General features: G+C 37.5%; 1 protein-coding gene across 3 annotated transcripts in view; it reads right to left on the bottom strand.

Annotated features, from left to right (window-relative positions):
• LOC111864667 (ubiquitin carboxyl-terminal hydrolase 15) overlaps positions 1-13600 on the bottom strand; it is a 56692-nt gene that overhangs the window by 26842 nt on the left and 16250 nt on the right. For all 3 annotated transcript variants that reach the window (XM_023852070.2, XM_023852071.2, XM_033751524.1), the window contains exons 6-9: positions 11698-11775; positions 11146-11254; positions 10127-10300; positions 7170-7328 (exon numbers count right to left, since the gene is read on the bottom strand). In XM_023852070.2, the coding sequence (XP_023707838.1) occupies positions 7170-7328; positions 10127-10300; positions 11146-11254; positions 11698-11775 (520 nt within the window). The remainder of the gene's footprint in view (positions 1-7169; positions 7329-10126; positions 10301-11145; positions 11255-11697; positions 11776-13600) is intronic.

The following is a 13600-nucleotide window of genomic DNA, read 5'->3' as shown; positions in this document are numbered from 1 at the left end:
GCTGACATTCAATCAAAACACAGGAGCAGAAAGTTGTAAGATACATGCCTCATTTCACAGTATCTCAGATCAAAATTAACAGACAGTAAAAGATTTTGTGGGGATTTCCACACTGGAGACATTCAAAAAGCATGATTAGGTCATTCCAGCACCAGCAATGTCTGAAAGCCAATAACACACTATTGGTCCCAGAAGCTACTACCTTGGCTACATGTATGGGATGGAAAACAAAAGGCTGTAGATCAATGGTACTTCAACTTTAAAACTTAGAAGGCATGTTCATAGCCATAAAAGACCAAAAATGGAATGGTGGAAGCAAAGGCCTCGACCCTTCCGGTCACCCAAGCTGCAGGTAACAAAACAAGGCAGTTGTTCCTGTCCAAATGTGAAAAGCAAGTCATTACAAGCTAATGCATCGGTCTCCCCAATAAGTCAGTCACTCTATTGAAATGGCTAAAGAGGAACACAGCGTCCATTGAAGAGTTTTAAAAGGTTTGGACTGTCACATGCCTTGCCAGTTCCTCTTGGACAAGAACAGAGCAAAGCTATCCCTGTACCAGGCCGTGAAGGGCCATAGGGTTGTGAGATGTTGAGGGTCCCACACTATCTAGACAACTGGCTCAAAGATGGCAGTAAGGTTGTCAGCCTTATGCACTGGCCGCGCTTTACTCCCCAGGAAAATTATTTAATTAATTCCTGGTATTCATTTCTGTTAGAGGCTGAGTAAATCCCAGGACCTAGTGCAGCTGGAAGGATTAGGTCAACTGAAAAAAATCCAATGACCTCATCGGGACTTGAACCCGCGACCTTCCGGCTTGTAGCATAGCCCCTCAACCAACTACGCTACCGCATGCCCCATTGACAGTGGTAGTATATGTTTTGTCATTACAACGTAAATCTCCAGAGGGCAAACAATTTGCCTGGCTCCTATTTCCAAAGAAAATCTGTCATTCCCAGCCTTAACTCTGCACAAAATGAATACCACAGAACCACTTAAGCTAACAGTAAAAAAATATGAATGTTCTGAACGGTAATGTTTGCATTGGAATATTTGCTATAATTTAATCCTCAAATACATAAAATGTTTATTTAATTCTGTTTAATCTACATGTTAGTCATGCTGCTAATAAGTAATACTCCCAATATCTTCTTCTCGTACATGAAAATGACAGAATGTTCTTGATTCTTATTAACCCCTACACCCTGAAAATGTATGGGGAAGTGAAGTATATTTCTACCATTCTTGGCCTTATCACTGGATGGAGCCAAGTGGTCAGTGTCATGACCCAGCAACTGTGCCCTTGGGGAAAGAGTACCTGGTACCCACTGGATAGGAGGCTGGGTGGGCCCAGAGCCAGTCTGGGTGCTGTAGAGAACAGAGGAATCTCTTGTTCCTGCTCAGAATTGAACCCCAGCCATCCAGTCTGCAGCATGTAACTACACTGACTGAGCCATCCCATTTCAAGTACTAGAAGATATCACAATATATCTCAAACAGCCTTTGTCTCACTAAAAGAAGGCACGTGGTTTAAACGCTATACTGACTGATCCTCTGATAATGAATTAATTTCCTAACAAACAAATTGCAAGCATATAGCATCATAAACTTTAAAGAATACAGTTATTAAAGAAATTAAACAATGGTTACACATTACATAGCATTACTCTAAGTTTAAGTGCTGTATGAAAATGGAAATTGGAACTTCAGTCTTTCTAGTATATCTGAACCACTGGACAAGGAATAAACTTCATAGCAGGCTGAAAATACTATTCAGAGTCAATATTTGTCTGTGGAAATCAAGTTGCGAAGAAAATGAACTCTTAGAAAACTCTGAACACATTTTACAATTTCTCCATTCATTCAGGAATCAGCAGAAAACATAGTTCTTGNCATTATCACCACTACTTTTTTGCATAGCACTTATTCCACTAACTCATGAATTAAACAGATCTGGATGTGGGTACCAGGTGCATGGATCTGAAAGGAAAATAGGTCACTTGTTGTATATGGATGACTTGAAACTGTTAGGAAAAAGTGAGGAAGAATTGAGGGACGAGATTAAGATTGTAAAAGCATTCAGTAGTGATATGAAAATGGAGTTTTGATTTGAAAAATGTGCCAGAATTTCGATAAAAAAAGGTAAGGTTCAAAGAAAAGAGCATGTAGAAAACACAGGGGAGAATGAAATTAAAGAACTAGAAACAAATGGAGCATATAAGTACTTGGGAATAGAAGAGAACCACCAGATAGAACACAAGAAAGAGAAAGAAAGGTTGAAGTAAGCAGACTAAGATTGATTTTGAACACAGAGCTGAATGCAAAAAACAAAATGCAAGCAATTGGATCATTGGCAGTACCAGTACTGAGATACAGTTTTGGAATTATTAACTGGCACAAAGAGGAAATACAAAAATTGGACAGGAAAACAAGAAAAATGTTAACTACCTACGGACAGCATCACCCAAGAGCAGATATAGACCGTCTGTATGTTCCTAGAAAAGAGGGAGGACGAGGCCTGATACAGATAGAGGTGGCTTACATGGCAGAAACCACAAACCCAGTGGAATATATAGAAGGAACAGAAGATCAACTGATGAAAATTGTTAGGACACACCAACGCAACACAAGTTCTTCGCCTAACACAGCCCGCAAGCACACGAATTTTTTTACAAAAAAAGGCAATAGCTCAGAACACAAAAGAAAAATGGGAAAAGAAAAGAATGCACGGACAATACCCACGCAGCTTAGATGACACTCTGGTGGATAGGAACGGACCTATCGATGGTTGAAATTTGGAGGCATTAAAGGGGAAACAGAAAGCTTAATCATAGCAGCTCAGGACCAAGCAATCAGTACATACTATTTTAAGAGAAAAATATTGAAAGAAGAGATCGGAAGTAAATGTCGACTGTGTAGAGAATACGAAGAAACTATAGACCATTTAACATCAGGATGTCACGTTTTGGCGAAGAACGAATATATAGTAAGGCATGATAAAGTTTGAATGCATTTACATTACTCAATATGTAAAGAATTTGGAATTGAAGTACCAGACAACTTGTACTCACACGTGCCTAAGTCAGTATGTGAACATGAGGATATAACCGTGGTATGGAACCAAGGCGTACAAATATACAGAGAGGTTCTGGCAAACAGGCCAGACATAATAATTAAAAACAAGCAAAAGAAAACTTGCATACTTATAGATGTATCAGTACCATCAGATAGGAATGTAGTACAAAAAAAAAAGCACAGAAGAAATTAAAATATAAAAATTTAAGCATCGAAATTCAGCGAATGTGGAACATGAAATGTTTTGTGATACTAGTAATTATTGGAGCGACGGGTACAGTCACGAGAGGGTTGAGAAAATATGTGGAACTAATTCCTGGTAAGCACTCCATAGATTCACTGCAAAAAACAGCTATCCTGGGAACATCACACATACTGCGGAAAGTGCTACAGTGCGAAGCTTGAGGCCTGAGTGGTGAGGTACATCACTGGTTCAAGAAAAGGAACACCAGGAAATAAACCTGTGACAAGAGATGATGATGATAATAATAATGAAACATGACCTTTGCAATATACACTCAAAGACACAAGTACTGTCAATTTTATACTTCTTCTTCTACTATGGCGCAACAGCCCGATGTCGGGCCTTGGCCTCCCTTATCAAGCCCCATCCATTCCTCTCTGTCCTGCACTGCTCTCTCCCAGTTCCTTACACCCATTCACTACTTTGAATCTCCTTCCACTGCATCAATCCATCTAGTTCTTGGTTACCCAGCATGTCTCCTGCCACCTGTTGTACTATATAATATTTTCTTTGGGATACACTCCTTATCCACTCTCTGTACATGCCCAGCCCATTGCAATCTTTTTAGCTCTACCATCACTGAGATCTCTGGCTCCTTATATAATTTGTATAACTCTTTATTCTATCTTATTCTCCATATCCCATTCTCTTTTATTGGTCCATAAATTTGTCTTAGGATTAATAATTTATTTATAATTCTGTGGAGTATTATTATTCCTTCTTGTCCTCCTGCCTTCAATAATTCTGCTGGTATGTTATCTCCTCCTGGTGCTTTATTTAGTTTTTGTTCCTTTAATGCTTCTTCCACTTCTTCCTTTCGTGGGGGCTCTATTATCTCTTCCTCTTCCCCTTCTCCATCGTCTGTATTTTCTTCTTCATTGTCCTCATTATCTTCCATATTCTGATTTTGATTTAATAATTGTTCAAAATATTCTTTCCATTTATTCATAATCTCTGTTCTATTATTTAGTAGAAGCCCTTTTTTGTCTTGGATAAATTCTGTTTTTGGTTTGAAACCTTCTTTCACATATTTGATTGGACCAAAGGCATTTTTTGTTTTGATATTTTTTAAGTCTTCTTCCATTTGCAGTAATTGCTCATTTAGAAAGGCCCGTTCCTTTTTCCAGCAAATCTTGTCTGCTTTCCTTCTTGCTTCTTTATAAGCCTCCTTTCTTGCTCTTGTTGGTCTTTCCATATATTCTTGAGGTTTATACTCTCCCTACAATCCTCGTCGAACCATTCTCTATTATCCTGTTTCTTTTGACATCCCAGAGTCCTCTCGGCTTCTGTAATTAATGTAGTTTTAAAATCTACCAATATCCCTTCTGCCATTACTTCTTTATTTGCTCTATTGTAATTAATTTCTTTAATTTTATTTTGAAATGCTTCTCTCTTATCACTCTCCGTAATCTTGTCAATATGAAATTTCTTACAGTTCTCATACTGCTTGGACCTCTGACAACTTATTTTACATCTATATTTAACCTGTACTAAGTAATGATCACTATCACAGTTGGCCCCTCTTGATGTTCTTACGTCCAGGATATTCGTCGCAAATCGCTTCCCCATGAGGACATGATCTATTTGATTGAAGGTTACCCCATCCAGTGCTGTCCATGTTCTTTTATGTATATTTTTGTGCGGGAAGTATGTAGAGCTGATGATCAAGTTCTTACTTTCTGCAAAATCTATTAAATTTATTCCATTATGGTTGGTTGTGTCATGTAAACTTTCTGTCCCAATTACTCCCTGTATTCCTTCTCTTTACCTATTTTGGTGTTAGGATCCCCTAAAATAACCTTTGTGTCATTACTTGGTATTGAATCATATGTCTCTTCCATTTGTTGATAGAAATAGTCTTTGACCTCCTCTTCTTTTTCTTCTGTAGGTGCATGCACGTTCATCAATGTCATATTGAAAAATTTTGTTCTAATTCTCAAAGTGCAAATTCTTTCACTTGTTGGTTTAAAGCCTATTATTGCGCTTTTAAATTCCCGTTCTAATACAAAGGCTACACCATATTCCTTATTGCCTTCTGCTTTACCACTGTAACATCTAGTATATTTCTTTAAGTCATGATTCCTTTACTGAACCATCTAATTTCCTGTATGGCTGTGATTTTCATATTGTACTTATCTATCTGTTCTAGTACTGATGTCATGGCACCCGGTTTATTGAGGGTTTTCACATTCCATGTACCTAGAGAATAGTACATATTCTTTGCCAATTGTCGTCTTCCATTCTGTTGAGGTTTCCGAGGCTTGGTTCCAAGTTTTGAAACATTTGTATTTTTTTTTATGGTGAGAGGTTGTCAGCCTCTGGCCCAACCCCCAACCTAGAGGACCAGGGTATCTCTTTTAGTCTGGGTCATCACCTTCGGTCTGTCTGGCATGAGTGGCCCTAACAGTAGCTATGCTACCACCGACATAGCTCTCAGGGTCATTTGACCACGCAAGCCCCTCCACTATGTCAAAGTAGAGACACCATCAGGGGGCAATTTTATACTTATGTCCGTGTAAAATTAAGTCCATTACATTCTCCACATTTTTATGTTTTTAACATTTATGCTTAAAATACAGATTTCAGTTAATCTGTGGATGTCATATGTCACCACTTATGTTCAAAAAATGTAGTTAAAAAAAGTAAAGCTATCCCTGTAACAGGCCATTGAGGCTCTAGCATCTTCTAGACAACAGACTCACAGATGGCACTGTTGTCAACCTTGCCCAGAGGCTGCCCTTTAGCCCCAGGAAGTTTCCTGGTACCCTTTTGTGTTAGAAGCTGAGTCAACCCCAGACCACAGTGTGCCTGGAAGGAGTAGGTCAATTAGAAAATCCCATGACCTCATAGGGAATCGAACCCACAAACTTCCGACTTTTAGCACAGTGTCTCCACCAGCTGAAAAATGTTTTTTTTAACCTAAGTTCATGTGATGGTTATCTTACAACTTATTAATACGTTAATTTATTTAATAATGCCATCAGTAGCTCAGACTGCATTTTGTTGAATAAAAAGATAAACAGTGAATAATGAAGTGAGAAGGAAGTGCGAGGGAATGGCCATGGTCATTTCTTAAAATCCAGTGACTATACAGCAGATCATTACTGGTCACAGTGCAAGGGAAGTGACACCCACCTCCTCCTTACTTCATAATGTACAAATTTTATGTTCAATGTACTATGATTGTGAGGAAAACAAAAGGCTAAGGGTTTCATGCAGAAAGACTTGATTCTAACAGACTACATAGGACATATACCACAAGTGGGCCAGTCAACTGAACTATTTGATGAAGAAAGCAGTCTTCTGGGCTGTGGCACCATGTAGATGTGGTGTTAGCTGACGTTTCGGAGGAACATATTGCCTCCATCTTCAGGGTAGAAGGAAAAATAAGAAATCTGCAAGCGAAGAGATCATGAGAACTAGTACAAGCAGACACTAGTCCTCCAAAACGTCAGTTAACACCACATCTACACAGTGCCACATCCCAGAAGACTGCTTTCTTCATAGTCACCGCTGTGAAAACCTCAGATCTTACATAGAACTATTTGATGTTGATGTGATCTCATTATTACTGCAGCTGACCAGGCAGGCAAAGCAACAATAAACATACTGATCAAAAATAACAGAGACTCTGGCTCAGCACAGCTGTCAAACAGTCTGCCCACACTCACTGCTATGAGGAACAGAGGCAAACTGACAAAAATATGGGGAATGACTGCTGATATGATCATGCATAAGGTGGGTAGCAACACTTATAACATGCAGAAAAGCAATATCTGGCAGAACTCAAAAACAGTCTCTCTCTCTCATGCACGCACATGCACACACACATATATGTATACATAATAATACCTTGTCAGGACGACCAGAAGCATCTTGAAGTTCTATATATGGCTTCTTTTTAATTCTATTGAGATCTTCATGTAGTCCATCCAACAGAAATGTGAGCAATTCTTGTGAATCATGTTGCTGGTAGCCTGAAAACTGTGGGGCAAATCTGCCCACCTGAAGCTGCCAAAATATACATGTGTTAATGAAACAATTTTACCATACAACCTTTTCCATCATTTTCAGTAACAATGAACATCACCTACTCTAAAATAACGGACCTAAAAAGCTCTATAGTTATTCTTGTGCTAAGTCAATCCTGAATGTTGAGACTATAAATTGGTGCCTACCAGTGCAGAGGGTAAAATTGAGCAGAATTTTATTCCACTTCCTCATTTATCTATCTGGGTCCTGCTTAAGCACAGGGACAACTTTAATTTTAGAATACTCCTTGTAGTCTTCTGGGTATCATACTCTTAACATAACAAGAATTACTGCTGTTTTACAAAAGGCATCAGGTTCCCCTGAAATGTCAGTAATTGTTGCCCTTTTGCTATGATGTGAAATCCAGAAGATTCTATATTGAATTCAGATTATTTTGGTGAGAAGAAAACCAATTAAAGTCACAGTAACATATAGTTTACCTGCAAATGAATGCCATATATGATAGTCAGCTTTTACCAGAGGAATTCTTGCAATAATCAAGCCTGCAGAAGCAAATATCAACAATGCTATCCTCAGCTGACTACAGTGATGGAGGGGGTAGCTGAAGATGCCTTTTCATTACATAAAACATTAACAAAAATTACTAATCTGTAGGATATATATCTTATCTGCTTAGTAGACTGGACTGAATGCTGATGTTCTAGGACAGAAGCAATCTGAATTAATGAATTTACACACCTCCCACTAGTATTGGAAACAAACCCATGGTTTAGTGCGTCAAATATTTTTGGGCATATGACAAGATTTTCTTTCTCCACACTGGTTATATTTAGCAATTTCACTTTTTCTAAATTAAATTTCTATTTAGGTGCCACATAATGATCATGAAACCTTTGTGACAAATTTTGAGAAATCTTGATTCATTTATAGCACAGTTGGTATAGATACAAGCTACAGACTGGACAGCCAAGCAACTGCAATTTGATTGCTGGCTGAGGCAAGGAATTTTTCTCTCCTCCATAGTGTCCAGACAAGGTCTGGACACCCAGCCTGCTATCCAATGGGTAACGGATACTGTTTCCCCAGGGGTAAACTGGCAGGGACATGAAAATGACTACTCACCTCCTTTTAGTGTGATGGTTACAACTTCACAAGTGCTGTGCATAATTAAGGACAGAGAAAATTACCTTGCTTACCTTTGTATATTGGGGGTTGAGATGAAATGTATCCAAAATAAAGAAAATTATATCTCGGAAAGTAACTGTCATACACGTATCCGGTTCATGTCATCAGAAAGGAAAACCCTGTAAGTTTTTTTTTTTTCCCACGCCCGGCTTACGCGCATGCGCCGCCACATTTCTGCCACCATGTTAGGAATCACTTGGACAGAGTGATGGCTGGGAGATAGATCAGTTGAAGTGGATCAATCACTTGGCCTCCTAGGTCACCAGATTTAGTGCCACTGAATTTGTTCTTGTGGGGTTATGTGAAGAACATTGTCTACCAGGTCAACATCAACGATCTGCAACACCTGAAAGCCTGTATAAGGGATGCTGTGGCTACGGTAACACCAGACGGGCTGGACTGTCTGAATATTTGCTGTGCCACCAAGGGAGCTCACGTTGAAATTTATTGAGAAAGTTATATACTCAGAAAAAACTTGATAGTTTCCCTTTGTAGTGGTGTAACCCATAAATGTGTATAATAAAAGCTTTCTGAGATATAACTATTTTATTTTTGATACCTTTCATCCGGACACCCTGTATTTATAAATAAAAGCATTTTTTCACTATATTTCTCTTTGACTCTTCAGGAAAAAAATACATATGATAATACATTTATATAAAATCATATGAACTCAAGGATTTCATTCATTCCTTGTAATTCACGCAGCTAAAATTATGCATTTATTTTGGCAACTTATGGTCTGTATCATATTAATAATACAATTTTCATGCATGTTATGGCTAATTCAGCATTTTCCTCACTAATGTAATGGAAGCAGTAGCTTGCATAAGAGTTGCTCTTAGATTGTGGTCTTCTGGATTGACACCATGCAGTCTTGCAAGCTGAAACCAACATCCTGGAAGACTAATTTTCATTTCATGCATCCTGCTGTGTTACAATATATATGAAGTTCTTTTATTGTTGTGTTGTGATGGTCAAATAAATAAGTTGTATATTTTGGAAGACTGTACTGACTCCATCTACTGGACAGAATAACCTGAAGATGAAGGCAGAAAATGCCTTATACTCGTATTTATTCTTTGTTTATTTACTGATGCTTTCAATATCTCAGATTATACAGCATCAAAAGCATGAAGTGTCATAAGACGTAAGATCACAATCTAAATTTCTGCCACCAAGAAAACCTCAAATGTGAAATGCTTTTATTTTGTGGGTGGCCACTGAGGTTACCGAAGAACATGCTGCTTTCATATTCATAGCTGAGGCATACAAGTTCAGAAACAGGCTTGTTTATAAAGGGAAATTACATGGAGTGTAGTTATTGGAACCAAGTCCTAGACAACAGGAAGAAGAAATTGACTGCACTCATAGAACTGTAATATACATGAATGTATATTATCAGGGCAACTTGGAAATACAGTCACAATAATGGACCACAATTTTATTTCATTGCTATAGAAAAAATTATGAAACACAAGTCCCATTGATCAGCCTACAATTTAAAAAAAAACTAACACAGAAAACTGTTGTTGGCAAAAAAAATTAAACTAATCTAATGATAAAATTATGCAGATATACTGAAATATACCGAAGTAAAATACAGCCAGTCATATTTCTAATGTACTTACTTTGAAGTTATGAGGCATTGTGTATGAGTATCTACCAGACCACATCACCTTAATTAAATCCCCAAATGCCTTTGCTATCTCTCCTTTCATCCCCAAAGGGTTTTCTTCGTTCAGTTCATTCAAGTGCTCCTCATTTAGGAAATATTTAGTAATCGGTGGACAGTTACTCATGCACTGGAAATAAAGGATCAACCTAATTAATTCCATATAAGGAAACAAAAAGGTTCTTGAAATATGTTTATGAATTAATTCACAAAGACGTTCGATAGATATATCTGTAATACTGCATACATATCACATAATAAATTCCAGGATTTCAGTTAATTTCATATTTTGTAAATATGCTGGAAAGATTTGATACCTTTATTTCTCTATCTAATTCTCATCCAATTACACATATTTTCTCTGTTGCTGCACAAGCTTCATAAATCCTGGCACACTTTTTAAAGCCTCTGCAGGAGCCAATGAACATATTGCTAGATTAATCGTATTGAAACTTTGACTCCCTCATTGCCTAGATAGGTGGAAATTTCTAAGAGCTAAATCCAGGTTATAAGGATGAAGTTTTTGCCAGTCAATTTCCTAAAGAAGTTTCAATGTAACAGGATACAGAGCTCAACAAAGTATCTGCATCAGTGCCAACAATGTACGGTGTGTTGTGGCATTATCAAGAACAGGTTTCTGACTTCCCACAAATGCTCACTGTTCAAGTACCTTGGACTGTGATGCATATTCATTCTCCTTGGTCACTACAGGGAACTATCAATCAACTTCAAAATCTGAAACTCCCACAGCAAGGAGAAACTTCATCATACAGCATTATCTTGCTCCATTATCATCTTGAATAAGATAAAAATTAATGGAAAGCTAAAATTCACACTTCTTTCCCTAGGTGTCATCCTTGTATATTCACATTTCATTCTAAGTGAAACTGCATAAAAATTCCATTGTTCAATTGACTGAATGCTCCTTGTATTACAATATTTAAGTCCTAAAACATGCAACTGTGACAAAGTTACCTGCAGGACACTGTTCATGAAACATGTGTTCCCCAAATTGCAGAGGCCACACAGTCCAGGGGCAGAGCGATTTTCAGTTGGGTAGCTATATGGGTTGAACCGTGTTGACCTGTAATTTCAGTGACACTAGTTAGTGACATGCTGCATCAGAAAGACCCATTTACTATCAAACCGAGTGTCTCTGTTAACTAACATGTCATTCCTATTAGGACCTGATCCACAGTGCAGAAGCATACGTTCTATAAACCATTCACTATCCAGAGTCAAATCTGAAGCCTTGAAGAGAGTTCAATGAATGCCACTTATAACAGCCGAGTACTGTATGACATGAAATCCTTCCAGTCTCAACATCAAGGTCAACTCTATACTGTGTCCAATATCTGAGCAAGCATCAACGTTAAGTCCAAACTACAAATACAGGAATAATCTGAAGATCACCAAACATTCAAAAGATACATTCATTGTTTACACTTTTACTACATATAACTTGGTATTTGTTTATGGACTAATATTAATATTCAATCACCAGAAACAAAACCTGTCGTTACTTACATGATACTACTGGGACCGGCAGTGGAGCTCTTGTCGGATACAGATACATTTGTCATCATTGGGTATGTGCCCAATGTTCTGTAAACACATGTATTTATTTTTCTTTTTGTTTCAAAACATAACAGGCAGCAGACATTAATCATTATCACGAAAGTTCTCAAAATATGCAACATACTTGACAGCTGAATGCTGTGACTACTAGAAGTGAATGAATGTGAGTAATACATAAGAAAAATGATTCATTATAAAACCACGGTACCCACCTCCTCATAACATGAGCCTCTAGGGAAAAAAAACTGCCAGCGGTATCATTAGCAAAACAAACTGCCGAAGATATTTAGGAAATCTGGTTAAAGAAAGAAGTAGGAAATATCCTACTGGACGAAGTGGGATCGGAACAAATGCTAACATGTACGAAGCTATCATGATACAATATATAAATGGAGTAAGCAAATTTTTCCCCTTGCCTATGCACCAAGTCATGAAGACATATGACTACTGCTTCCATGCAGCTAAGGAACTGGATTATCTTAAGATTTTAAAATTTGTCCTGAAAAATTATTTATTAGTAAGACCCACATTTTTAGTATATCTTGCAATTAATTTTACGGAATCTTTTACTCATGAAGTTTTTGAAAAATAAAACCTTCTGAAATCACAGACACTTATTATCAGAATAACTGAGAGGTTTCTATTGTTTTTTGTAACTCTTTTTTCTACATATCCTGATTCCTTGAAATGTATTTATGTGACATTAATATAGGGAGATATATTTCATCAACTGGTGTTCTGGTAGGAAGAACTGACCACACAATATTTTTTTTTCACCTTACCTTTGGAATGTATACAAAAAAATAAAGTGCCATGGGGTTTCAAGTAATTTGTTTACTGACACTGTAATAGTGTTATCTCTATACTGTTATTATTCCACATGCCTTTGGTACCTTTTTGCAAACAATAACTTACAGAACACAACTGAAATCTTATTATGTAACATCAAATATAATTATGCATTAAAAAAGTTCAAATACAAAAGACAAAAGAAAGTATACACTCAACTCTCGATTATCCAGGATAATGGTGGGGATAATATTATATAATACTCTTTTACATTACACTGAAGTATGAATTAGTTATTTCAATCACAGTGTTCAACAACATCCAACACTTTTTACAAATATTCACACTTAACACTTAAAAAAATGTAATATTGTCGTTTCCTTTTTCGTGGCATTTTCCTTTTTACGGATATCCATACGAAGCCTACTTAATATTAGCTTGTCACTTAATAAACTGTTCTCTTCACTCTCAAGACAGTCTAGTAAGGATTCCAAATGATTAAGTGCAGCACCATGTGATATTTTGTTACTAGCAGCACTGTCCACCTCTTCCTCATTCTCACTTTCTTCCCGCTCTTCTGGCTGCACCCCCACTGAACTTATGATTTTGTCACTGCTCAACATTTCGAAGCCCGGCTCACACGAGTCACAGTCAAACGACTCTCTTATATTTTCCTCGTTGACTTCTTCACCACCATGAACTTGGTTAGCCAATTTTGTCAATTCCATGTTTATCTCATTTTCACTGAATCCAGTGAATCCATGGATTTCGTCATCTTCATTAGTGATGAAAGGCATCAGTTTCTTCCATGAATTTTTCAATTCAGATGGCTTTACTGTATCCCACGCTGTTGAAATCTCGTATATGGCATCTAACATTGATCTACTTTTGTAGCAAATTTGATCTGTAGATTCTCTTCATACTTGAGATAACTCCTTGATCCATTGGTTGGATAAATGCAGTAACATTAGGAGGAAAATATTTCACAAAAATATTTCCACCATCTGACCTCAGGACACTTTCATTAGGATGTGAGGGTGCATTGCCAATGAGGAGCACAGCT

This window comes from Cryptotermes secundus, unplaced genomic scaffold (genome assembly GCF_002891405.2).
Source record: "Cryptotermes secundus unplaced genomic scaffold, Csec_1.0 scaffold290, whole genome shotgun sequence".
In the NCBI taxonomy this organism is placed as follows: domain Eukaryota; kingdom Metazoa; phylum Arthropoda; class Insecta; order Blattodea; family Kalotermitidae; genus Cryptotermes; species Cryptotermes secundus.
This window is presented reverse-complemented; position numbering and strand designations above follow the sequence as displayed.